At 50.4% G+C, this 26,961-nt stretch overlaps 1 protein-coding gene and 1 long non-coding RNA gene across 3 annotated transcripts in view; both read left to right on the top strand.

Annotated features, from left to right (window-relative positions):
* Positions 1–1,823: 1,823 nt before the first annotated feature.
* LOC139706867 (uncharacterized) lies at positions 1,824–8,619 on the top strand. The gene is made up of 4 exons (XR_011708532.1): positions 1,824–1,979; positions 5,899–6,175; positions 6,462–6,610; positions 7,458–8,619. It is a non-coding gene; the product is annotated as an uncharacterized lncRNA (long non-coding RNA).
* A 12,790-nt stretch (positions 8,620–21,409) lies between these two features.
* Positions 21,410–26,961, top strand: part of Creb3l1 (cAMP responsive element binding protein 3 like 1) — a 33,744-nt gene continuing 28,192 nt past the window's right edge. For both annotated transcript variants that reach the window (XM_071616261.1, XM_027936718.2), the window contains exon 1: positions 21,410–21,950. In XM_071616261.1, coding sequence (XP_071472362.1) covers positions 21,849–21,950 — 102 coding nt within the window. In that variant the 5' untranslated portion in view covers positions 21,410–21,848. The remainder of the gene's footprint in view (positions 21,951–26,961) is intronic.

Raw genomic sequence — 26,961 nt, 5'->3', positions numbered from 1 at the left:
GCCTTTCTCTTTTCTGTTCGGCATTGTAGAGGTCAAATGACAAACGTCAGGCCCCTTGCCAACTGGCTTTTGACTAGATTGACCCAGGAAGAGGTGCTAGAGGAAGATGGGGGCAGGAGAAAAGAGGTCTGGATATTTCTCCCCTTCCCCAGCCTTGGTGGCGTCTCTGGCTCTGGCTCCCACTGGGAAGCCCTACTCCTGAGCTTTTGGCCCACCACCTCCTCCCTTTGTTTTTCCAGACATGGGGGTAGTGACAGTTTTCACTGCTGAGATCTCTGGATGCCAAGTGCCCAAGTGCCCTCTCAACATTCCCTCCATGGATCCTGGGCTCAGGTCTCCCAACGGGACCCTGCCTACCCCAGGCCAGCTGGGAATCGGGGCAGAGTTTCTCTGGGAAAGTGGCCTGAAACTCCCAAATGTGAGGGTGACCAGAAGCCCCATTCTAGTCACCAGTATGCGCCTAGGGTGCTAAGTTAGGTGACTGTGAACAGAACTCTGCAGCCCAATGGATCTCAGACCAGGAGCCTTGGTGACAGGCAGGTCTGAGGCAGTAGAATGCCTTCCTGTCCATCAGGATTCATCTGTCACTCACGTTCTCCCAGCTTCCATAAGAATCCCGACTGGGCGGGGCACGGTGACACATGCCTGTAGTCCCAGCGGCTTGGGAGCCTGAGACAGGAGGATCTCAAATTCAAAGCCAAGCTCAGCAACTTAGCAAGGCCCTAAGTAACTCAAAGTAACCCGGTCTCTAAATACAATATAAAAAGGGCTAGGGTGCTCGATGGCACCTCTGGGTTCAATCCCCGGTACCAAAAAAAGGATAAAAAGAATCCCAACTGAGCCTATCTATATGACCTCAGCAAGTTACTAAACCTTTCTGGATCTCAGTGTCCCCACCTGTGCTATAGGTAAAATAATGGTCCCCCTCCCATGGTTGCTGGGTGGATGGAAGGAGACAGAGCTTGGCGCGTCCCCTGGAGAGCCAGTCAGTGGTGTCATTATTAACAACAATAGACTGGACAGCGCCTGGGTCAAATGGTCTGCCTCTGAGGACCTTCAGAAAGCAGAGGCAGGGGACCAAAGGGGGTTCCCAGTGTGGGGCAGTCAAACTGGGATGTGCCAAGATTTGAGGGTCTGTGAATTGGGGGGCCATATGTTGGCTCCACTCCAAAGACTGGTGCCCATTTCCCTGGCACCTCAGACTCAGGTACATCCTCTTTTTGCTCAGTGTCAGCTGGGAGTCCCAGCTGCGAAATCTTCAGCCCCTGAGGAGGAGACGGAGGCTTTGCATCTCTCCTGCCATTTTAGTCTGAGACGGGAAGCAGGTGAAGGGGGCGGAGGAGCCCCACAAACCTCAGGCACTCTCCCAGGTGTTTCTATTTGTCAAGGGATCACTGTGTATTATTAGGCTTTGTCTTCCACCTGCTGAAGAGGTATGATATGTTGTCATCATCAATGATATCCCCATTTTATAAAGGCATTGAACCTCAGAGAGGTTAAAGAACCAGCCTAAGGTCACACAGCCAGAATGAGGAAGGGCCAGTATCCCAATCAGTTGTGGTGTCTCTGCCTAGGGCTTCTCACCAAGCAGGCACTGGGGCTGGCATTTGAGTGCAGGAGGGGACCGTCCTAGTCCCACACTTGGGATGTATGACAGATATTGAAAGCAAGGGGAAGGCTTGAAAAGGATGGTCTACTAGGAGGCTGGCCTCTGCTGAGCCTGTGTGTGTGTGTGCACGCGTGCATGTGTGTGGCTGGCAGTATTTGCTGTCTGGGTGGGAAGGGCTGGGTGGTTGCCGCTCTCATCCGTGTCTCGATTCCTAGGAAATGCTCAGCTGTTTTCCTGGAGAGTTGACTCTGGTCCCTTGTTCTCTACAAAGTCAAAACGAGAGGCTACCAGGGCACTCATCAATTCAGACTTGACCAACCTCTCTGAGACTCCAAGCCAGAAGGTGACTGGTACCTTGGTGGCCCACCAGGTGAGGATAGGCTGCTGCAGAATATCTCGTCCCTAGACCCACTACCCTCGGAGGTCAACCTCCAGTGACCTTCCAGCCATGCTCCAGTCCCTCACTTCAGCCCCACAGGGTACAGCCTGTGTGAATCAGGAGTGGGAGCCCGGGAGTCAGTGTGAATCTCAGCCTGGACTCACAGGAACTGTGACTCTTGGGCAAATGCCTTCATTACTCCTTCTGAGACTTGGTTTCCTCATCTGTTCATTGGGCATGATGCCTTCCCATGGGCAGGTGAATGTGACAGCTTCCGCCTCTTCCCTTCTTTCATCCTTCCTTCCGCATCCCCACCCTCTCCCCTGGCCACTTGGCCACCTAGCTGCTGGGCCCTCCTTTCCCAGAACCCTGCCAGCTGCGGCCTCTGGGCCTCGAAGGAGACAGTGGTTTCCCCATCCTTTCCTGTGGCTTGCCCCAGGGCCAGCTCCCCTGAGAGCAAAGGCCCCAGAGCGGGAGCCTCAGGCCCCAGCCTTTACGTAAACACTAGTTGGGCACCAGCGGAGCTCAGGAGGGAAGCGCTCCCAGCTCCTCACCTCCTCCAGCCCCTGCCACTGTAGATTCCAGGGGAAGCGCCAGGCAAATCTGGCGCCCTGGCACCCAGGCCGACTCGCTGCTGGAAACAGTCACTTGGAGCCAAACCTCAGGCTGAAGGTAGACGGGACTTAAAAGTCCCTGAGCTGGCCTGTTGGCCTCCCTGCACAGCACCCGGGGCTGTCCCAGAAAGGACGTTTAAATCTCTCATTCAAACACTTCCAATGGTCATGAGAGACATTCATAAGTGCGACCTGTTCGTTTCTTAAAAATAAAGGCAGGAATTCAGTATAACAAAGCAGTGTCAACTTTTGGGGCAGGAGAAATGTGTGTGTTTTATTATGCTTTGCAATGTGCTCTTCTGTATTATTAAAACACCACTAAATGACACTTTTAAATAGATAAGACTAGGGTCTGGGGTGTAGCTTTGTGGTAGAATGCACGTTGGGCATAAGTGGGACCCTGAGTTCTATCCCCAGCACCAAAATAAAGCAAAATAAATAAGAATATCCTTGTTTCATTGGGAAATTTTAGCAAACACTCAATATAATGGAGAAAATAAGAATCACCAGAATCTCTCCTCTAGAACCAGATCATTGATATGTTGGTTTGTTTCCTTTCAGTTCTTTTTCTAGCATTTATTTCATCATTTTATTCTTTTTACAAAAAATGGAATCATATCGTTGAATAACTTTTCCCCCTTAGCAATATATTTGAACAGTTCTTGGGTCCTTATTTACATTAGCACACATCTTTTCAGGGCTTTTTTTTTTTTTTCCATATAATCATGAAAAAGGTATTTCTAACAAAAACTTTTTTGTAGTTGTAGAGGGACAGAATACCTTTATTTTATTTGTTTATTTTTATGTGGTGCTGAGGATGGAACCCAGTGCCTCACGCATGCTAGGCAAGCGCTCTGCCACTGGGCCACCACCCCAGACCCAAAAAAGGTATTTTTTAATGGTTAAGATCCATATCAATCTCACTAGGATCATTCCATTTATGTCTTAGTATTTTTTCTTACTTAAAAAGTAATACTGGGGCTGGGGCTGTAGCTCAGTGGTAAAGCACTGGATTTGATCCTCAGCACCACATAGAAATAAATAAATAAAGATAAAAAAAAAAGCAATACACTCTTGGAGAAAACAGATACACAAACAAAAGAATATGAAAAATCCCCGTAGCCTCCCCACTGTGAATTAATTCTGCTAATATTTTAGTTTTTAACATTCTGTCTGCTTTTTCTGTTTATATGTCAATGTGTAAAAATGTCTTGATTTAGAACTTCCAGGTCTACAGAACTGTGAGCGATGAATATTGTTGTTCATAAATCACCCAGTCTAATTTAAAGTAAAATTGGAAACATACAGTTCATCCTTTTTAATTTAGTTTTCATTATTATTTTGAACCCCACTGGGTTCAATCCTAGTACCAAAAAGAAAAAAAAAAAAATAGAGAGGGAAAGGGAGAGAGAGAGAGAGAGAGAGAGAGAGAGAGAGAATAAAGAAAGAGGGGGAGCCTTGCCAGTGTATATAATTAATATCTTGTTTTTTTCTCCTCTTATTTGTCAGTGAATATTTCTCATTAAATATTTTGGCAATTCTAAATTTTTAGTGACTGATATTCCATAATATACATTATAGATTCATCACCTTATAGATTCATTAACTTATTTGGGTATTTTGTTCTGATAAATAAGTCACTTTTAGCTGGGCACAATGACACATGCCTGTAAATCTCAGTGGCTCTGGAGGCTGAGACAGGAGGATCGCAAGTTCAAAGCCAGCCTCGGCAACAGCAAGGCTGCTAAGCAACTCAGTGAGCCCCTGTCTCTAAATAAAATACAAAATAGGGCTGGGGATGGGGCTCAGTGGTCGAGTGCCCCTGGGTTCAATCCCCAGTACCAAAAATAAAATCCACTTTTATGTTCAAAACTTGTCAGAGGAGGAGACCCCACGCTTTCCTCTCTAAGCTGTGGGTGCCACTGAAGCCACCATATTCAGGAGCCGGGATGGTCTGTAGCTTGAAAGCCAGCTCAGGGGCCGAGTTGGTTCTTGCTAACAGAATGCAGCTTTTGTTTTGGCAGCAGGTGTCCCCTGCTTCTCCCACTGTAGGGAAAGTCACAGGTGTGGGTGGGCAGTTCCGGGGGAGGAGTGAAGGTCCTGGTGGAGTGAAGGAAGTGCCGGAGGAGATGGCTAACCCTCAGGAGCCAAGGGAACGCTCGCCCTGGAGAGGCAGGAGCAACTTGTTGGGGCCCATTCATTCCTCCCTCAGGTTCAACCAATGCTTATGAGCCAAGCCACTACCCTGGGCCACATGGTGGGCCAGGCCCTGGCCATGTCTCAGTGTCAACGTGGTCCCTGTTTTTCCAGACCTAAGTCAGCTCTAAATTCTCAAATATCAAGCTTAACCCGGAAAGTTGCCGACAATGGATGATCCTGCAGCCCACACCCCCCAAGATCTCATGCAACAGATATTGGGAGCCTAGAACCCTTCAGTCTCTCCAGGGACTCTGATGAGAGTCCCCAGAGACCATTTGGGGAGGAGAAATATCAGCTGAGGCTCCTGGAAAATGTTTCCTAAGCCAGGCAAGCCTGGAGCCTCTGTCTGCTTAGCATGTGGCTTGAACCTCAGTTGAGACTTAGGCTATGATAATGGGGACACCCGTCAGGCAGACCTGAACCCAAATCTCAACTCCACCCTTCCATAAAGGAAAAGAGCTAAACTCTTTTATCCTCAATTTCCTCATCTGTAAAATAGGGGTAATCATATGCTTTCTATATGAAATTAAGTTTTAAAAAATTTGTTCTTTTTAAATATACATGACCTTAGAATGTATTTTGATGTATTATGCATACATGGAGTATAACTTATTCTAAGTAGGAACCCATTCTTGTGGTTGTATGTGATGTGGAATGCCAAAGGTCGTGTATTTTCTATGTTCATATATGAACATAGGAAAGTTATGTCATGGCCGATTCATTCCACTGTCTTTCCTATTCCCATTCCCCCCGCTCCTCTTCATTCCCCTTTGTCTAATCCAATAAACTTCTATTCCACCCACCCTTATTGTGTGTCAGCATCCACATATCAGAACATTCGGTCTTTGGTTTCTTGGGACTGGCTTATTTCACTTCGCATGATGTCCCCAGATCCATCTATTTACCAGCAAATTTTATAATTTCATTCTTCTTCATGGTCGACTAATATTCCACTGTGTATATATACCACATTTTATTAACCCATTTATCTATCTGAGAAATTAAGTTTTACAGAGCTTAGCAGACAGTTTAGCACTCAATAAATGGTAGATATTGTTATTAATTAAAATTTATTTATCCATTTACATTGCCTCCAGGTACATAATTCCAGCAAGAGACCCGAAACAAGATGTACAAAATGTCTCCCACTCCATGAGGCTCCTGGTGGTGAACGTCCAGTCCTGGTCATCCTCATGCTCGCCACCCCTGACTTCTGACTCATGAGCTCTGCATCTGCACCCTCCCACAACTTTAGAAGTACAATCATAGAATCCAGGGCTCCAAAGTGTGGACCCTTATCCACCCTTAGCACCTGCCCCAGCATGGGAGAGCTCTTCTCAGCTCCTTTGAGATGGAGATGCAGGTGGCATGCAGGTAAGATGAGGAGAAGGAGGACCTGAGGTCCCTACTTTCTGCTCCATGCTTCTGGGGGAGTCCAGGCCTGGCCATCCACCATCTCCATGCTCAGGGCCAAGCAGCTGCAGAGGCTGCAGGTTGCTATGAGGTGGGACAGACTATGCAGGGTCACTGTTGGTAATGATGTTTTCAAGTGCTCATGGATGGTGTGGTTGCCATGGTGATGCCCTTGGTTCTGAACAGGCAGTAGCCTCTCTTGAGTTGTGAGTCAGGTTCTGTTTTATTTTTTAAAAAACAAAACCAGGCGCCCTGACCTACGGGAGACAAAGCGGAGCTGCAGGTGGAGGCCACGGCGTCACTGCGGGGGTGTGAATCAGGGGTGCTATGTGCAGTCCTGGGGTCCCCTGATGTCAGCTGGCCCCGCTTGCTGTGGGCCTGGGAGCATCCACAGAGGTAAGCGGGGAGGCCAGACCTCAATCTGTGGCCCAGGAAGTGAACACAATCAGAACCCACTCTCCTGGTTGGAAGCCACTTACTAGAAGGCAGGTCCCATTCCTTAGCTGCAGTCCCAGGACCAAAATGGAACCTCCAGGGACTCTGCCCTGCTCCTCAGACACCGGAGTCTTCAGGGCCCACAGAGGTGGAGCATGCACTGGCCAGCCTCAGCCAAATGAAGGACAGGGCCTGGCCCAGAGATGACCAGTGCTGAGCTGGCCCACCCACGAGTGTGACACACAGGAGCACCCGCCCCGACGTCCAGGCTGAACCCAGTCATCCCTTTGAGAGGGGCAGGGTCCTGGAAAGACCAGGGAGGCCACAAAAATGTTCTCCCAGGGCCTGAACTTCTGGGGTGGGGCTCCCTTTCCCAGCACTCCACAGGGGAGGGGTAAAGGCAGTAATGACTCGGGCCTCAATGCCGGGCCTTGTGTCACCCTCCAGGGGAATGATACAGGAACCCTCTTCCTTGGCTTGGACACTGTCCCAGCACCTTAGACCTATAGGTGTAGGGGCCAGGAAGCCTGCTCATGTGTCTGGGCTCCCAGTGATTGAGTAGGAGGGATTGATTCCTTCCTCTCCCACAGTCTGATGGCGGGAAGACTTGCCTCCTAACCAACCCTGGACTCCCAGTCCTGCTCCACCTCGGCCTTCGTTATTTCGCATTATTGATTATAGTGGATAGGTCAGTAGGTGCCACTCTCTATGTGACTGAGCTCCCACCCCCATCGTAGTGTGGGGTGTGATGTAGTCATAGCACCTTCTCCCAGGGCAGCTGGAGGGTGAAATGCAATCGTATTTGCAGATGTTTCACACAGAACCTGGCCGGCGCCGACAAGCAGAAGTGACTCTTACCAGTGCTGACTTTTGTTCAGGCCCTTAGCCCATCTTGCCTGGCTAACGGCTACAGTCTCTTGACGTCACTGGTCAATTGCAGTCTTGCTCCTCTCCAATCCATTGTCCACGCCACAGCGGAGTGATTTATCTAAATGCAGTCCCAACCATGTGATTTTCCTCCGTAAAATCTACCGATGGCTCTCATTTGCCTTCAGGGTAACGCTTAGATGGTCAACAAGGTCCCTCAACGTCTAGCCATTGGCTGCCCTCTCCTGCCCCGTATTTCCTCACACGTTCCTGGCCATAAGCAAGTGTGAGAAGTGTTCTCCAGACACTTCTGATTCTAGCCTCATCTGTACCTTCAGAATTTTTGCCGCATTCTTCCCTTGGTCCAGAGCACCCTTTCTCTTTCTGGGCACCTAGCAAACACCAGCCCCTCCCCTTCAAGAACACATCCTGAAAATTCCCACCATCCTGAAACCTCTCTTCAAGCACAGAGTCAACCACTTCCTCCTCTGAGCCGCTTTGGTGCCCTCCATAAAGACAATTACCCATGACACTGCAATGATTGCTGTCCATGCCTGAGACCCTTTCCAGTTTCATGAGGAAGCATGGATTCTAATTTCCATATCCCTGGAACACACAGGATCATCACATCTAGAGATGAGCGTCCCTAGATGAATGAATGAAGACATAGAAGAGGAAACTGAGGCCCCGACAGGAGTAGTGACGTTGCTGACGTGGAGTCGGGAATCCTGTAACTCCAGCGGCTCTGACTCCAGGGACTCTGGACCATTCATTTGTTCCTCAGTCACTTCCAAAGCACCAGTGAGACTCCAGACACTGTGTTGTACCCTGATACAAAGATCCAGGAGCCACCTGGCCCTCAGGAGCCCACAGGCAGGTGGAACAGAATGACCATGTCCTTTAGTACAAACTGTGACGGAGGGTGTAGAAGGAGCTGCAGGAAATCCAGGGACATAGTGGTGAGAGGAAGCCACTAGCTCGGGCTGAATGTTTGTTTCCCCATCAAAATTCGTACATTGAGGGGCTAGGATTGTGGCGCAGTGGTAGAGTGCTCGCCTTGTATGCGTGAGACACTGGGTTTGATCCTCAGCATCACATAAATATAAAATAAAGATATTGTGTCCATCTAAAACTAAAATAAATAAATATATATATTTAAAAAAAAATTCATACATTGAGGTCGGGCACGGTGGCACATACCGTAATCCTAGCCGGCTTGGGAGGCTGAGGCAGGAGGATAGAGAGTTCAAAGCCAGCCTCAGAAACTTTGCAAGGCCCTAAGCAACTCAGTGAGATCCTATCTCTAAATAAAACATAAAAAAGGGCTGGGGATGTGGCTCCATGGTTAAGTACCCCTGGGTTCAAAGACATGTATGTAAAAATATGTGTGTGTGTGTGTGCGCGTGTGTGTATCTCATGTGTGTGTATCTCATATGTTGAAATCCTTGCCCTCAAGGTGAGGGTATCAGGAGTGGTCTTTGGGAGGTGAGTAGGTTCTGATGGTATTAGGAGGGGGTGGAGCCCTCATGAATGGGATTAGTGCTCTTATGAAAGAGGCTGGAGGGAGACTCCCTTACCCCCTTTGCATATGAAGGCACAGCAAAAATATGGCCATCTATGAACCAGAAAGCAGGCTGTCCTAAGACAGAAGCTGCTGGCACTTGATCTTGGACTTCCAGCCTCCAGAACAGTGAGAAATACCTCTCTGTTGTTTCTAAGCCATCCAGCCTCCAGTAGTTTGTTATAGCAGCTCAGATGGACTGTTCCTGTCTCCAGTCTCCCTCCCCAAGCCCTAGAGGTCAAGTTCCCAAAAGCCACCAAGCCAGGGCAGCGATGCTGTAGGTGCTGTCAACACAGGTGAACAGGGGTGCGCGCACATACACACACACACACAACAGGTGACCTGAGTATGCTTTTCCCCGTGGAGCAGGGCAGGTGCCACATGACACTGCTGAGCCTCTAAGCAGTCAGGCATAAGGTTGTGAGAGCAGACAGCAGAGCCCTGGCCGACACCTATCCCACATAGGCCCTGCGCATAGTGGGTGTCTTGAGCCTCTCCAGGCAGGGCCCACAGACAAGGTGGATATGGTTTCCTTCCCCATTTTCAGATGGAAAAAAAAAAAGACACCTAGATTTCAATGACTTTCCCAAACCCTCTGCCGGGTCAGGGGAGGTACCGGAAGCTGAGTCTGCCACTCCTGAGTGCAATCGGGCCTGGAGTCTGTGCCAGGCCTTCTGCTGGGCACCAGGGATGCCAAGGTCCCTGCCTCTCGTGGGAGACGGATGACTACCTAGGGACAAGAGCACAGTTTGGCCCTTCAGACTGAATCAGGATGGAGCCGCCATCCCCGTGGGCTCTAGAGCTGGCTCCTCAGTGCCACACCTTCTGTTGGATCCCAAACGTCAGCTATGTCAAGTCAGCCTCCCGCTCAGACCCTCCCAACACATCCACCCATCAAGTCCAGACCCTGCGCAGAACCCCAGGGACCACACCTACTCCTTATCCAGCCCTTTCCTTATCTCCTTCCTCTGAGTCCCACCCTCCTCGGGCGGGCCTCCCTGCTATGCCTGGAGCGAGACAAGGTCCTCCAATGGCGACCTTTGCTCTTCCCTTCCCTCTCTCCAGGACACTATCTCCAGATGGGCCCATGGCCAACTCCCTCTCTCCGCTCAGGTCCTGCCTCTTCGTAGAGGCCATGTCTGTCCACGGTGCCCAAACAGTGGCCCTGTCAGGCCTGGCGACAGTGCTTCAAGGCGCTGTCTCTGTAGTAGGCCCGGCGACATCCAGCGCCTAGTTGACCACTCGCCCATGACCCGCCCTCCTCCCAGCACCTACAAGTAGAAACCTGCCCGGTTGTTTCACCACTGCATCCTAGGAGCCAAAGGTAGTGCCTGGCGCACAGTAGGAACGCAGTCCTTTTTGGTGACATATTGGATGGATGACCCCTCCGTTTCCTCCCCTTTATAATGATCCTACAGCCAGGTGTTGAGAGTGGAAGCCGCTCAGCCTGGAGGCTTGGTTGGTGCATAACTAGATCCTGCTGTGGTTGTTGTCGCATGGTTGTTACTTTGTTTCCACTGTCCCACGGGGGAGACAAGGTGGGAATAAATCCCTCTGCTCCAGCCTGGGGCCCAGCAGCAGCCTTTCCACGAGCAGAGCCCACAGCTCTTGCGGGCCCCATCTGCCAAGGTCATCGTCAAGGTCTGGGTCTGATGGTCAGGAGCCCCCCAGTCCCCCCTGGGCTGGGGGCCTTGGGCAGAGCCCAGATCAGGCTACAGAAACCTGTGATTACCCCCAGCAGCAGGCCCCACATCAAAGCCAATCTCAGAGGGGCGAGGCCTCAAGATAAATGGAAGATTAAAGAAGGCTTGGTCTCCACAGGCCACAGGGAGCGGCGGCCGGCTGCCGGCCACAGACGGGAGGCCCCAACACAGCCCTGGCTGCCGCCATCTTGGGGGGCAAGATGAGGAGGTGTCCAGGCCTGAGCAAGGGGAGCGAGGAAGGGTACCCTTCGGGGACCCTGGTTGGGTCTGGGTTCCCATGACTATATTTTAGCCAGCCCTCCAATCCCTGCCTCCTTCTTAACCCTTTCCCCTCCAGGCGGCCTCCAAGAGGCTCAGCCCAGGAACCTGGGCCTCTCTTCAAGAGACTTTGTTTGGTCATTGGGTTTGGTCATTGGGGTTTGCTCCCCCCAGCAAGGGAGCCTGTAATGACGACCTCCTGGCCTCAGCCTTCCTCCCCAGGGAAGGTCTGTAATTAGTGCAGAAGGCGAGGTTGGTGAAGCTCAGACAATGTCATTTGAACCAGGATGAGACAGGGCTCAATTGCTAGTCTGCACATTTTTTTTTTTTTCTGGTACCATTTCATATACAAAATTCTGGCAAGCTTAACCCTTTCCTGGTTGGGCCCTGAGCCGGGGCTTTAGCCTGGCATCCTATCTGCCCCTGGGCCCCATCTGAGTCATTCTTGATTCCCCCAAACCCCAATTCAGGTGAGTCATAGATTTGGACTTACCTAACATCTGCCAATCAATCATCCAGGGAGCTTTGGCTTGGTGCCAAGCACCAAAGGGAAGGGACCCAAGGGACTGTCTCCCTTCCTGTCAGCAAGAAGATTCCAGTCCTCTGGGCAGTGAAGGAATGCACACTAGACACAGGAGCAGGGCAGGAAGAATCAGATGATGAGGATCAGTGTAAGGCAGAGAAGGGAGCCAGGTGAGGATGGGCATGTGGAAGACTGACATAAATGTGTCCAGGGAGCCATCTTTCTGGAGCAGGGTTTTTCTGTAGTCAGGGCTTGAGGCTGAACTCACAGGGAAAGGATAGGCAGGAAAAGCCAGCCCCAGGTGGGGACTGACATCAGAGCAATTGTGACAGGCAGAGGTTGTCCCTTTCTCCCTCATATTCTGAATCACTTATTCTGAATCCCAGAACTACTGTTCATCTCACACTGAGCTACAACCTGTTGGATAACAGAGCTGAGTTCCCCCACTGGGCTGGGTACAGCAGCCCTGAGCAGGTACACAAGAGATACTCAATAAATAAACAGTTGACCTGAAATGACAATATGGAAGGAATGGAGAATATACACAGACACACAGACACACACACACACACACACACACACACACACAGTTTCCCAGAGGGATGCAAATTCTAACCCCAGATCCCTTGCAAATCATATCACAATCTCCCTAATATATAAAGAGTTTCTAGAAATCAACAACACCAACCACCAATTTTAAAAGGATCAAAGAATATGAATAGAGTCTACAGAAAAGGAAACATAAATTGTTTAGCTGTAAAAAGGTACTCACTCCTAATGAAGGAAAAAGCAAATTAAAAATACACTGGAGGCGCTGGGGCTATGGCTCAATGATAGAGCGCTTCCCTTGTACATGTGAGGCACTGGATTCGATCCTCGGCACCACATAAAAACAAATAAATAAAAAAATACACTGGAAACTATTTCTTATCCAGCAGAGTAGAAAAATGTAAAAGTTCAATAATATCCTCAGTTTGAGAGAGTACAGAATCCGCCCATTTCTGAGCATATTTTTTTATCTTATATATATATATATTTACTTGAGCATATCTTTCAGCATTACAAAAGCATGTTTCCTTTGGCTCAGCAGTCCTTCCTCTGAGAATTCATCCTACAGCTACACAGCATTTGGACAAGACCATCACTGTGGCATTGTTCTTCATAGTAAAGAACCAGAAACCATTCAAGTGTCCATCAACAGGGGACAGGTAAATAAATTACAGAGCATTCATACAATGGGTGGCTATGCAGGTATTGAGAAAAGAAAAAAAAAAGAATGAGGAAGTTCTATACGTACTAATACCAGATGATCTCCAAGATAAATTAAGTGAAAACAAAACCATGCAGAACAGTGTGTATAATACCCTCCTTTTCAGTTAAAAAGAGAGAGAAGAAATATTACATGTTTAAATATTACACGGGCGTGCACACACACACACACACACACACAGCAAAGAAGGATACCCAAGAAAGTAATAAAATTGATTATATGTTGCTGGAAGGGTGGGAGCTTAGTGGTTAGGATATAAGATGTAGAGAGGAAAGGATCACTTCTCATTATATTTCCTTGCTATTTTTTGAGTCAGTGAATGCATTATCTATTTTTAAAATATTTTAAAAAATAGACTACCTCTACTCAGGACTGGGAATACTGGGGTCTTCCCAAGTAGCTGGGTCAAGGTGATTCTACCTTGGTTCACTACCTCTCTGTCACTTTTCCTTCTTTTTCTTGTCAAGTTTTCCTGAGACCCTAGATTCCCATGAAGTACATACTTTTCCAAATCATGCTTGCAGAGTATGGACTAGGAAATCAGACCAATATGCTGTGTGACCTTGGGCAAGTTACTTCATCTTTCTGAGCCTTAGGTAAATGGTAATCTTAGTACCAGGATTGTGGTGAGGCATAACAGAAAACTCATAGAAAGTGCTTAACACAGATTCCGCGACATGATAAGCGCCGCATTGAATAGATGCCCCCGACTCACGCCTCATATTATTTACCACTGTTTTTATTGGATTGCTAGTTGTTGTCTTACTGATTTATTGGAGCTCTTTATAGATTCAGAGGATCGAGTTAAGCATTGCGAGCTGGCAACAGGGCCACAGTAAATGGCAGTTTGTGAAAGTCATTATGTTTCTTTGGTCATTTCCCTTCCGCACCATGCATGCTGCTATCTGAAGGCACCTCACGTCCAACACCCCAGGGCTCACAGGGCGGCTCCAAGAATGGCTCCTTGTCTCCGCATCTTTCCCTATGTCTGCCCTGGATGGGAGATTGCCATTCTCCAAGGTACCTCCGGCGGCAGTTCCCAGAATAAAACTCCCTTCCAGCCCAGGTTAGGCTCATTCTTTTTTTTTTTTTGGGGGGGGGTACAGGTACTGTGGATTGAACTCGGGGGCACTCAAGCCCTGAGCCCCATCCCCAGCCCTATTTTGTATTTTATTTAGAGACAGGGTCTCACTGAGTTGCTTAGCAGCCTCGCTGTTGCTGAGGCTGGCTTTGAACTTGCGATCCTCCTGCCTCAGCCTCCTGAGCTGCTGGGATCACAGGCGTGCGCTACCATGCCTTCCCCAGGGGCCCCTATCTTGTGGAACACCTATATGGTGTCAGCTCCTGTAAGAAATAAATTCATCCTCGAGGGTATGGAAGGCCTTCCTGGGAAGCCCAGGTTGTCCTCCCAGGGGAGAGAGGCCCCTGGGGGCAGGCTGATGGGTATGGGAGGCACAAGAACATCAAGAGGCCCCTTTCCTGGTCCCTGGACCTCCATGTTTGCTTGTCATCCTGTGTCTTCCTCTGGTGAATTGGTCCAGAGGCTCCATAAACGCTCCTTGGAGCATCTGGAACATATATTTGCTGTAAGGGTGATTTCCAAGGCTGGGCCCGCTGGTTTTCTGTTTCTTCTGCTCAGCCATGGAGGCTGGGGCTGGTCCCTGGGGATGGAGATGCCCAGGGCTCCCAGGGCCCTCTCAAGGCCGGGGATGACATCCCCATCTGGACATGCTCCTCAGAGGAACCTTGGTGACAGGCAAAGGCTGAGTCTGCAAAGGCCTCCAACTTCTCGAGCTTTCCAGAAAGCCCCCTGATTACCATGCGATCTGTCCAAACCCAGAGTCTGGGGCAGCAGAAAGATCAAGTCAAATAGATACAAGATCAAATTTCTAACTCTCCTTATTGAATAACTGTGTGACCTTGGCCAAATAACACAACCTCTCTGGGCCTCACTTTCTTCAATCTGTCTCACTTCTAAGGTATTTGAGAAGCCCTAAGGACAATGGAATCTGATGGTTTTTAAAAGAGGAAAAAGAATATGGAGAAAGGGGATAAAAACATAAAATGAAGGCAGGTTGCAGTTAGTCTGTGACATGATCATGAGATCCTGTTGCAAGAGGGGGACCTCAGCCACTTCTTTTCTGTGCTTGCTCCCAGCCTGAGTAAAGAAGGAAATGCAAAGAGCTACAAAATTCAGAGTTAGGCTCAGGTGAAGGTCAGTGATAGAGCACTTGCCTGGCACTTTTGAGCCAATGGGCTCCATCCCAGTATTGCAAAAAAAGAAAAAAATCCAAAAGGTCTATTAGATTAATAATTGGCTCAAAAAAAAAGTCAGTTTGGGGCTCTTTTAAAAAGATATTTATTTATTTATTTTAGTTTTAAGTGTACACAATATCTTTATTTTACATTTATGTGGTGCTGAGGATTGAACTCAGTGCCTCAAGCATGCTAAGCAAGCACTCCACCACTGAGCTACAACCCCAGCCTCGATTTTGGGCTCTTAAATCAAAGAAACTATTCTTTCCTGGGTCTCCCTAAAGTGGCAAGTTACAGGGTTGGGGTGATAAATGTGCAGTGGGTCTCTCTCCTAGATGGGAGTAATGCTACCTCCTAAGATCATTGTGAGTTTGAAATAGAATAAAATGCTTTAGTAGACAGACTTGGTGAAACAGACCTATAATCCCAGTGACTTGGGAGGCTGAGGCATTGAGGATCAAAAGTTCAAGGCCAGCCTGGGCAATTTATCTAGACTCTGTCTCAAAATGATAAATAAAAAGGGCTGGAGAAGTCACTCAGTAGAGTTTGCCTAGCGTGTGCAAAGCCCTGGGCTCAATCCCCAGAAAAAAAATATATGCTATAAATAAATAAATAAATATCTTGACAGAAACACGCAGAGTGGCTGGCACATGGTAGGTGCTTAATACATGCTCATTTCCTTCCTTCCTCTACTCTGCCTGCTCCCCAGAAGGGGATCTGTGAGATCCTGCGGGCGTTCAGCATTTATTGAATACCTACTACGTGCCAGATTCGGGGTGAGTCAAACCTGGCTGGGGTCTGCCTGGCTGTCCCCAGCTCCCTGTTCTCAAAAGAGAACACACCGACCCACACCGCTCACTGCCAGCAACCCCATTGGGTCTCGGGGCTCAGCCTCCTCCCCAGTGCAGCCATAAACCCCAGCAGCCATGCTGCTGTGGCTTCCCCTTCATTCCCCACATAGCTCCAGGCTGCTCCCTCCGACCACCACATTCATGGAGCCTGGCCACGTGCAAAAGCACAATTAATATTCCACTCAGTCTCCCCCAGCCCTGCTGCCTATTGGGAGAAGATGGAAACCAGATTTGCAGCCGCACGCGCTGGCATGGACGTGCAGAGGCGGCCCGCCCTTAGGTGTGAGCTGGCGTTTTCGCCACCCGAGGCGCGCACATGCGCAGATGGCGCAAGGCCCCAGTGGGGTCCACACCTTGTGTGCTGGTTATGTTGCGGGGTGCGCGCACAGGGTCCCCGCTATGGGATGTATGCTCAGTTCCTGCTGAAAGCAGCCTGGAGGACTCCTGGGCGCATCACCCGGAGGGTCACATTTGCATTCTGGGCCCAGGGAAACCAAGTCCCACAGTTTGAGGTGGTAGGACAGAATCTGAGAGCCTGTCCTGCCTAGAATGCTCACTTGACAGGGGAAACTCTGAGACCCTGGCTTAACCTTGCCTATTAACATTCCCCACTGAACTGAATTGGGATTGTTGTGTTTTAGCAAAGTCTCTGATTTGGGGGCCCTATGCTGCTGCCTCTCAGTTTCTTGGTGTCAAGCCACCTCGGCCTCATAGCCTTGGAGGTTGGGGAAACCGAGGCCTGGGGAGACAGGAACATAGCACCAGACTAGGGCCTCCAATTTTCCATGCCCCTGCCCTTCCTCTTAGGTTCATAGTTTTTGCTCTGCCAGCCCTTAGGTGGAGCAGGATTTGCAGGGAGTGTCCCCAACATGAGGACTTCTCAAGGCAGGAGGAAAAAAAAAAAAAAAAAAAACTGGCTTTGTTGATTTTTCCCTCATTACTTTAGGCTGAACAAGCAAAGGAGATGGGGGACTCAAGAATCATGAGTGTATGTCTTTAAGGGATGGAGCCAGGTGGCCTGGGCTGTGGAAGCATCTAGAAGCAAAGTTGGTGCAGGTGATTCAAGCCGAAGGAGAGAAGGGTGAATTCAGAGCAGGAGAGCAAAGCAGGAAGCGGGTGGAGCTGTTCCCCAGGCAGCGGGCAGACAGAGGGCCAAGGGGCGGGCCTGCCTCCAGTCCAAAGATGGGACAGTAGAGCAGAAATTCAGGGAAAAAGACGCTAAACCAATTACCAGGAAAAGGAGCTGGAAAGGAGGCAAGTGTTTTCTTAGTCCTTAAGGAACTTCAGTCTTCAGAGAATTTAAAGAGGAAAAAAATCTATCTTTAAGGCCTTTCTCTAAGGCAGGGTGGCCAATGAATCACTCATTGCTGAGGAAGGTCCTGGAAGGCTCTCCCCTCAGCTCCTGCCTCTCCCCAGTGAGCAAACCCAGTTCATCTGGGGTGAGTGGAAAGGGCCCTTGGTTGGAAGCCTGGAGGCCCAGCTCTCAGTCCTAACTCTGTCTCATGCAGTGGGGACCCAGGATAAGCCAGCCATAGTCCCAGGCCTGGTTTCCTGTGGAAGAAAGGAGTGCAAGTTCCCTGAGCCTTAGTATTCTCATCTGCAGGTTGGGGTTGCTAATGACATCATCTTCTCCTGAATCTTATATGTCATTAATGTATGGTGCATCCATTATTTTCTGTATATTAAGGGGAAAAAATCCACTAAACTGTGACATACCATCAATTATAAGACACAGTCTGACTTCAGAGATATTAAAATGTACAAAAAGTGCATCTCACAATTGATCACTATGATACTTATCTTACAAACTTGTTCCGAGAATTAAAAGAGATAATGTATTTAGTGCCTGGCACAAAGCAAGTTCTCGATAAATGTCATGTATTTTTATGGTTCAGGGTGGAGAGAGAAAAGAATACCAAGATGAGTGACAGCTGTGGTCTGAAGGTCCCCACCACCACCACCCTGCTGTTTCCTGGACTCCAACTGCAGCCCAGGCTGGGGGCACAGGGAGAGCAGTCATGCAGCCCATTTTAGGGAGCCACAAGAGAACAAAGAGCTCCGTCTGCACCCCGGAAGTCAGCCTAATCTCCAGGATGAATATGTTTTCATTTCTCAGAAGTTCCTGTTGGAGTGTGCCAAAGTGTTTTTCCTTTACGATCCAGGCAAACAAGGCAGGTTTACTTTGGGCGACCTTCTCACTACCACCCCAGGCCTGCCTTCCCCATGTAAACACCCACCTCGCACCCTCCTGGAGGCTCCAAGAAGACCTGGAAACCCAATGCCAGGCTTTTCCCCAGCTCCCCAGGCCCTGCTTGGTGAGGGAACATTTAGAAGATCCTTGGCAAGGCAGGACCCTAAGGGGCATGAGCACTTCCCCATCATATGGCTGTGAAAACTAAGACCCAGAGAAAGTCAGAGACTCCCCCAGGATGTAAGTGTGTGACAGTCCCCTGCCAAGAACCCAACTCCTCTAAACATGGGCACACACACACACACACACACAGACAGACACACACCATTCCTGCCGTTGCTCACAGATCAGCCTGGTAGGACCCTTTCTCTGCCCCCTCCTCCAGTGTGTGTGTCACTGATGTCACTGACAGTGTCAGGATGCCTTTATGCATGAGGCTTTTGCTTCACAACTGGAGCAGCTGCCAAGAGCATTAACCAGGTGTTCCTAAGTCCTTAACGGGAGGGGCTGCCACCCATGCTTTCCCTGCTCTGAAGTATCTGGGGATATGGAGGTGGTGTTCACAGACCCAAGCCTGGCCTGGGGGTGGGGGATGGGGGTGGGACCAGGTCCAGGGACCAGGAGGGAAGAAACAAACCCTTTCTGTTGGGTCAGAACTCAGACTTCAGACCCAGTGAGCCATGTCATTCTATCTCCTGGAAAATGTTGAAGAGATAAGATAGGGTGGGTGTGTTGCTCAGTGGGAGAGCACTTGCCTCCAATGCATAGGCCCTGGGTTCAATCCCCAGCTTAGGAGGAAAATGGAACAGATGCATTGCTGACCACACCCTACAGAAGGCTGCAGGGGCAGCTGGCACAATACTTGTCAGTGCTTGCCCAGAATAGAGCCTCAATGTGACCATCAGTACCTATTGTGTAGGGTGTTGGAGTTTCATAGGCCTCGTGTTACTCTTAGGCGCCGGCTGCCCTACTGTGCAAGCCTTTCCCTCTCCTCTACGTACTGTTCCCTCTGTCCAGAATGCCTTTCCTCCATTTTGCCCTACAGTGACCCCAGTTCATGATTCAGCTCTCAGCTTACCCGTGACTTGCCTTACCCACAGTCACATCACACTTTGTATTTCCTCACAGTCCTTACCACTATCGGAAATTATCATCTTTAAATTTTTTTCCCCATATTTTCTTCCACCCACCTCTGAAGTCCCTCATTCGCTTAGGGATATAAGTTCTGAGTCACAACACCTCCAGTGAGTGCCTGGTCTAGGGACCATTCATAGTAGATGCCCAATAATACGTAGAATGCATGAATCAGTCCTCCGGCATCCTCATCTCAGCCAGGCTTTGCCATCCCCTTCATTCCAGGAAAGAAAATGATCACGTTCTTACTTTACGCCAGGCTCTGCCCTGCCTCTTCCCTCTCTGTCCCTGCCACCCTCCTCCCTGTCACCGGGATTTCTCTGGGGAGATCCTGTCTCTCAGACTCCAGGAGTGCCGGAACCAGAATGTCTCCCCAGGATTATTTTCAATGGTTTCCTGGGGTGTTCACCTGGGTAAGAAAAAGGAAAGACAGGACACTCTAATCCTACTTATCTAAAACTATATAATCTTCCCCAATCATTTAAATGGTACCTGTGTCTCTAATTACAGAGCAGGCTGGGGGGAACACTGGCACAACTTCCAGCCAGCCTCAGGCAGAGGGACTCCAGCTCAGGAGCCAGGACTCCAGACACCTGCTGCCACAAGCTCATCCACAATAGACTGGCTTGTCATCCAGCCAGTCACCGCTCCCCTTGCCCTGAGAAGGATCAGCCACATTCTCAGTATTTTAATGGGCCCCCGGTTAGCCAGATACAATGCATTTGGGGAAAATACCCATAGCCCCAGCACCCCAATTCTACTAGCCATTGTTTTTGTTTTTTACAGTACTGGGGATTGAACCTGGGGCCTCCACACCCTAACCCTGTTCTGAAAGTGAACTGATGTCTTTTGGGCCCAGCCTAAACTTCTCAGAGTGCATTGCTGGAAAACCAATCCCCAGAGCATGGGCTGCAATCCCAACTTCTCAGGAGCAAACTCTGCAGGAGGCCTGGGAGTTAATAGTCATGTGATAGCCTGAAGGGTCAGAACTTCACTGTCCAGAACTGTGTCAACTGGGTCATGAGATGAAGGAAAAGCCACCTGCCCACCTGCCCGCCCCAGGCTAGCAAACAACTGCTGTCACAGGTCATTGTGAGCCCTTCTCCTGTTTTGGCACCGAGAGAATGATTTTTGTGATACCCAGTGGCTTAGCTGTGATGACATCTCTGCGTAAAAGCCTTTTGGTTCCTGAGCTCTTTACCCAAACAAGGAGGACACACTTAATCCTATTAATGACTTCTGGGCAGGAAACTGTATCCAGGCCTCCAAGGGAGCCCCTGTCTGAAATACTTCCATTTGTTCAGGTGCTTGGTGGTTGTTTATCAGCCCTTTCAAGAGATTAAGTTGTATGCAGGGGCAGGCCACTTAGGTAATGGATCCAAGGGGACCTGGGAATGTCAGGTGCCTGTGGAATGTGTGGCCAGCCAGCACCTCACCACACAGCAGCTGTTCCCCAACTTCCTGCCTTTCAGAACCACTGGTGATTGACAAGAGGGGCACTCACCTCATTTCTTGCTTTTCACGCATCCCTTCCACTCACAGGAAGTACAGTTCTTGCCCTAAGGAGTGTCCTATGTATGTTGGGGATCAGTGGTGGCAGGGTTCATAGACATGTGAGCAAACGACTTCTCTATCATGGAAACAAGGGGGTAAGTACATCCCGTCCTGAGTGCACAGGGGTGGTAACTGCTCCACCCTGAGACTTCAGGGAAGGCTTCCTGGAGGAGGAGAACTGAGAGCTAAGAAGCTGAACTCTTCCCCACTGAGGGAAGGTCTCTGGAGGAGCCTGTGAGATGGAGTTGCCTGACTTTGGGTTTGGTTCCGGCTTTAGCAAGAAGGCTGGGAGAATAAAAATAATAGCTTCCTCATCGAGTTACAGGAACACGGCTGGTAAAGCCTCCACAAGATGCTGGTGTTCCAGGAACGCCATTATCGGTTCTAGGACGCTGTTGCTCTAAGCCCCTTCCTTGAGCGGTCAGAGAACAGAGACTGGCCAAGAAGCCTGGCTCGCAGAAGTCTCTTTAAAAGGGGAGGGACGGTTCCTCAAGCCACGCCCTCCTCTCATTAATATTGAGTTATCGTGAATATTGATGTGGGGGCGTGGCGCCTCGGCCAGCTGGGCTTACCAGCCAGGGGTTCCCGGTTTCACTGAGAGGAAAGTGACAGAAGCTGTGCAGAGGGAGACGCAGAGAAAGCGCAGCGGCCGGCAGCCACACAGTCTCGGGGGAGCGCTCAGCTCCCCCACCCCCGGCTCCCACCCGGTCCGGGGGGCTCCTCCAGTCGGCAGCCCCACCCCTGGGCTCCCCATGGAAGGCAGCTTTGCCCCGGGAGGAGCAGGAGGAGGAGTCGGCTAAATGCCCACGGTGCGCCCAGGGCCCCTGAGCCCAGCCCGCTCTGCGCCGCAGCCCTAAGGCCCCCGCGCCCCCGACCCGGGACTGCGCCGCCTCCGCCCGCCCCTCCCCCGGGGCTTCGCCCGGGACCTGCCCCCCGCCCGCTCGCCCGCGCTCAGGCAGGAGCTCGGTGCTGGGCTCGCCGCCGCCCTGGAGTGAGGGAGCCCCGCCAAGGGGGTCCCGGAGCCGGCCGCGATGGACGCTGTCTTGGAACCCTTCCCGGCCGACAGGCTGTTCCCCGGATCCAGCTTCCTGGACTTGGGGGATCTGAACGAATCGGATTTCCTCAACAATGCGGTAAGCGAAGGGTCTCCTTCCCCACTGCACAACTCGCGGCCCTCGTCGCGGCGCGCTTGGGCCCCCAGAAAGACCGGACTACATACACCTCATTTGGGCAGGAGCCGGGGAGGGGGCTGGGTGCAGGGTGTCCTGGAGGAACACGTGCTGAGAGCTCTGAGATTTGGCGAGTAGGTCCCTCGACACCTCCCTTAACCCGGATCCTGGACAGGAGGCTCGAGGCTTGGGCCAGGGCGCGCCGCTCCTGGGGGTTCAGTTCGTGCAAACATTGACCTCCGCCTTCTAAGAGAAGGAGATTTCGAGGAGCCGGGGCCACCGGATTCTGCGATATGAGCTTGAGAAACACCAATTCTGCCCCCACCCATGTCTCCTAGCTGTCCCTTACCCGCCCCAGGGTTCTGGGACCTGGTCCGGCGCAAAGTGGCGGCGCCCTTTCTTGCGCCCCCTTTAGGGCCTTGGTGGCTCGGCTTCTGTATCTCCGCTGGGGGGCGCAGAGTGGAGCTTCAGAGGCCCAGAGACCCGACGATGCTCTTAGCGGGTCGCAGCCAGACCCAGGTTCGAAACCAGGCCCAGAAACTTAGGGGTGATTCCTTGACTACCCCGGAGAGTCAGGACCAAGACCTCCCAGAGAGGGATCTGAGGCTCAGGGCAACACAGGATGATTGTTCTGCTGGAGGACTTCTCTCCATCTCTGTCTCTAGGACACCGTGCTGTGTCTCTTTCCTCATGTCTCTTCTGAGTTTCTCTCTGTCTCTGAGTCTCTGTCCCTCTCCCCCGCCCCTCCTCCCGTGATTTCATGACCGTTTCTGACTTGGGCTTGTCTTTCTCCTTTCTTTCTCTTTCCCTCCCTCCCTAAGGAAACGTGGCTCTCTCTTTTCTTTCCTCCCTCCCTCTCTCTCAGGCTCAGCCTTAGGCCTAGATGGGGGAGGGGCACGGGCTCAGTAAAGGAGGAAATATCTGGGTTCAGAAGGGCTTGCCCTGATCTCAAGAATCTGGGAGATTTGGGGAGTCTAATGAAGTACCCTCACACACACAGCAGTGACCACCAGTTGCGCCAAATTCATAAATGCGCTCCTGCATTTATGCACACACACTCACACACACACTCAACCCCTGGTCAAACACATAAAGGCCTCTCTACCTGCTGGCTTCTACCTTCTTTAAGATAAACTTGGCCACACAAGAGTCAAGTCCTTGGCAGACTGGGCATCTTGCACTTCCTTCTAAACTCCCTGGTGAAGAGATTGATGGGGGCATACATTTCTAAGAGACAGGAACCTGAACTGGGGAGACATGGGGTCTGAGGTCTCTCTGGTTTCCCTTATATAGCACATCTGTGTTACCTGCTCTCTTAGGAAGGCCCCTGGTCCCAGTTAGACAAACAGGCTAAGAGGACAAAGAGAGCTTACACTGGGCAGAGAGGACTGGAATCTAGTCCTGGCTCTGCTTCCTCTGTGAGCTTGAGCCATGTCTCCCACTTGCCCCCATCCAGGCCTCAGTTTCCTTGTCTGTAAAATGGGGAAAGGTTGGGTCAGGTCTTTCTAAGGATGGTTCTGGAATAGCTCCTAGGAATCAAGCAGTGGATTTCTGCAGCTCCACACACCCCCTTGGTACTGACAAGAAATCTGGTGAGAGAGAAGAGGGCTTGCTGGAACTCGGCCCATCTGATCCAGGGGTGCCCTTGAGCCCCCTGCGAGCTTCCCTCAGCCCTTGGCAGCGCTGGTGAGGTTTTGAATGGACTGTGCTCCACCCGCAGCTCCTCAGCTCAGCATCCCCAGCTGCTCCTTTGGTCCAGCGCAGGGAAGGAGCTCTGATTGGATCAGACAGTGGTGACCAGCACAGGGACACGGGGGAGGGAAAGTCCTGCTGGGCACACTCCTGCCCTGATGCCTGGGAAAGGCCAGGTGAGATAGGAGAGAGGGAAAGGTATCTAAAGGCACCGAGAAAGATCTCCCCAGCTAGGAATCGGGAGATTGTGCCTGGCTATGCTTCTGCCGCTGGCCAGCTGGGCGGTTCAGACAAGTGGTTTTTCTTTTGGGCCTTGGTTCCCTCATCCAAAAAATTAGGGTATCAGAACCTTCCCCATGACATAATTTATTGGTGCATGATAATTTTACATAATAATGGGACTCATTATGCCGTATTCATACATGCACATAATTTGCTCAACTCATGGCATTATGGTAAAGATTCAGTGAAAAAATCAATGTAGCCTAAATAAAGCCTGGCATATAAGAGTCCACAGCCGAATTGTTCCAGAGACTGGATGGGGTGGTAGTGGGAGCTACTCAGCCAGGGGTGCCTTCTCTGGGGCTTCCATTTCCATGCTAGGGTCCTTTCTGGCAGGGATCCCAAAGCAACACTGTCCTGACTCTCTCTTCATTGTGCAAGAGGACAGGAAAATGTTTCCAGGGGTGAGGACAAAAAAAAAAACAAAAAAAAAAACAGTATATGTACAAAAGATGAAAAAAAGTGTTTTCAATCTCCCTAAAAATCCAGATCTAGGCCTTTAAGTCATGTGGAAAACCTAGAGCTCTGTTGCTCTAAAAATAAGAAGCCAAGTGTATGCTCACCTTGACTCAGTCCGTGAGAAACGCCAGCACACACACAGGAGCCTGAGGACACACAGTCAAGGCCTGCGGGTTTGCAGGTGGCTAAGGTGCTTTTTCTTCTGTGAGACCTTCGTGTGGCTACAGTCCTGTTCTCGTGATTCTCAGAGACCGCCCTCCCAAGTGCTTCCTTCCTGCCAGATGTGGGGGCTTCTCCTCCCTGCCCAGTTTCTGATGTACTCCCCCTTCCACTGTACCCTGAGATCAACCCTTAGCCCCTGGGTATGCATAAAAAAAAGGTCTGGATTGAGAGTTGGAGCAGAGGACCAGAGGGAGAGCAGGCCGTGGCACCAGGAGGTGGAGACACTAAGTCTGTGCGTGTCTTACCCTCATCTTGCTAAGGGGAAGGAATGGCTGTTTCTCCAGAGGGAGCTGGCTCTGGATCCCAGAGAGCACCAGCTGGGAGGGGGTGGGGAGGTCGAGGAGGAAGAGGAGGAGGAAGAGTTCTGTTGTCTCAGAGGGGAGCAGCAGGAAGCTGCAGGGATGTTTGCCCAGTACACTCATTCACCTCGAGCAGCTGGGGAGGCCAGGTGTGGGAATGGCGGGGACCCAGGGACCAACCCCAGGAGAAGGCAGCTGGGGGAGCTGCGGCTGATTGCTGCTCCCCAGATCCCCAGCCTGGCTTCTCCTGAGAGAACTGGGGAAAGCAGAGAACCACCCCCATCCCCAGCCTTTGGAGGATTTAGGGAGATTAGAGAAGTATGCGTGTTTGGATGTGTCTGTGTGGGTGGGCCTTTTACGGTCCTCAAAAGGGGCGGGTGTGTGTGTCTTTAAATTCTCACAACAGGAAAGAGGACAGAGGGCCAGGGCACAGAGCAGAGTAGAATCCACTAGAAGAGAATGGACGAAGAAAAGCTAATGGAGGAGCCCAAGTCTTAGGGCTTCTATTCAAAAAGCAAGACTTCCTCACACACCCTCTCACCCAGACCCTGAGTTTCAGGTAGGGTTTCTTCTGTTTTGTTTTTGCCTCCACTGTTGAGGGACCAAGTTCCTCAAAGGCAGGGGCCTTGCTCTCTGTCCCCAGGACCTAGCACGGTGCTTTGCACGGGGTAGGCCGCAACCAGCTGTTGATAGCTGGATGGCTGGATGAATGAATGAATGAGGTCCAGGCCAGACTCCACATTTTTCAGGGATAAGAGAAAAGAGTGCTTAAGCCTATCTGCTCCCAGTCATCAGTGTCCAGCAGCTCCCACTGTCTCTGAGATTCAGGAAGTGCTCTTCATAGTTTCCAATGAGTTGTCATTGCTACACAGGCTCTTGCAGCCCCTGCTTAAGGACAGACTAGAACTGGCTGCCCCGTGAAGATTTGAAGTTGTGGCTCAGACCTTATCTTTGAATATGGCTCTGGGGAGTCTGTCTTCCTCAGTCTGGTCTTCTTTGACTTGCTCTAGGATTCTCAGAGCAATGCTCACCCAGCTTAAAACTAAGCCTGGTCCAGCCCTGCCTCAGGGCCTTTGCATATGTGGTTCCTGCCATCTGAAATGTTTTCCCCCTCTGTCTACTCCATCACAGCCTCCCAATCTCAACTCAAATATCACCTCTTTCACAGATACCTCCCCAACCACCTAAAGTGGGACCCCCCAATTATTTTCTGTCAATTCTTTGATTTATTCATAGTTCTGATCCAAGTGTTTTCATTGACTTATTATCCTTTTCCTCCATGAGAAAGTAACTTTCAAACTTGTCAGTTTCACACATTGCCCAAAACCTAGCACAGTATCCTGATGCCAGATATAATAAAACTCACCGTAATGCAATAAGTCAAGTCTACAGTTTCCAAATCATGTAAAATATGGAGTTGTGTTCCTGTAGGATTAAAAGCAGTGTGTTTCAGCTGCTCTGCGCTGTCACTGAAAACACAAAAGTAAACACTGTAGCTTCCTGTGCACCACGGGCCAATCGGAGAGCCAGCCCCTCGGAGCAGGAGGAGGCCTGCCTTCCCAGGACCACAAAATAAGAGACTTGCCCACTTTTTTTTTTTTTTTTGAGATGGGTCTGGGCACAGAACAGGGACCAAGTTTCAGACACATTGTAGAGGACACTTCTCTTTATAAGGAATTACTGTATTTGTAGAGAAAATTACTCTAGGCTGGGTCAGCCCCTGTAGTGGAAGTAAAAACTGATAAAACTACAGCAGAAGAGGCCTGAGGGTTTAAGAAGTGCCCTGAAGTTCCAGAAGGGGCTGAGGGTCCTCAGGGTCTTGGCCTGGCCTACCCTGAGTGGTGGGGATGCGGGTCCCCACAGGATGCTGGCTGCTCCCCAATCTGTGTGAGCCCACCCCACTGCACCTCCACCTTCCTGGACCAGCCAGGATCCCTCGTTCATTCACTAAAACACATGGCCATCCCTTCAACAACTGGACACCAAAAGGACATTTTTGCAGGTGCCAGGGGTACATGGAT

This window comes from Marmota flaviventris, chromosome 9 (assembly GCF_047511675.1).
Source record: "Marmota flaviventris isolate mMarFla1 chromosome 9, mMarFla1.hap1, whole genome shotgun sequence".
NCBI classification, from domain to species: Eukaryota; Metazoa; Chordata; class Mammalia; order Rodentia; family Sciuridae; genus Marmota; species Marmota flaviventris.
The sequence above is the reverse complement of the archived record's forward strand: the minus strand, read 5'-3'. Positions and strand labels throughout refer to the sequence as shown.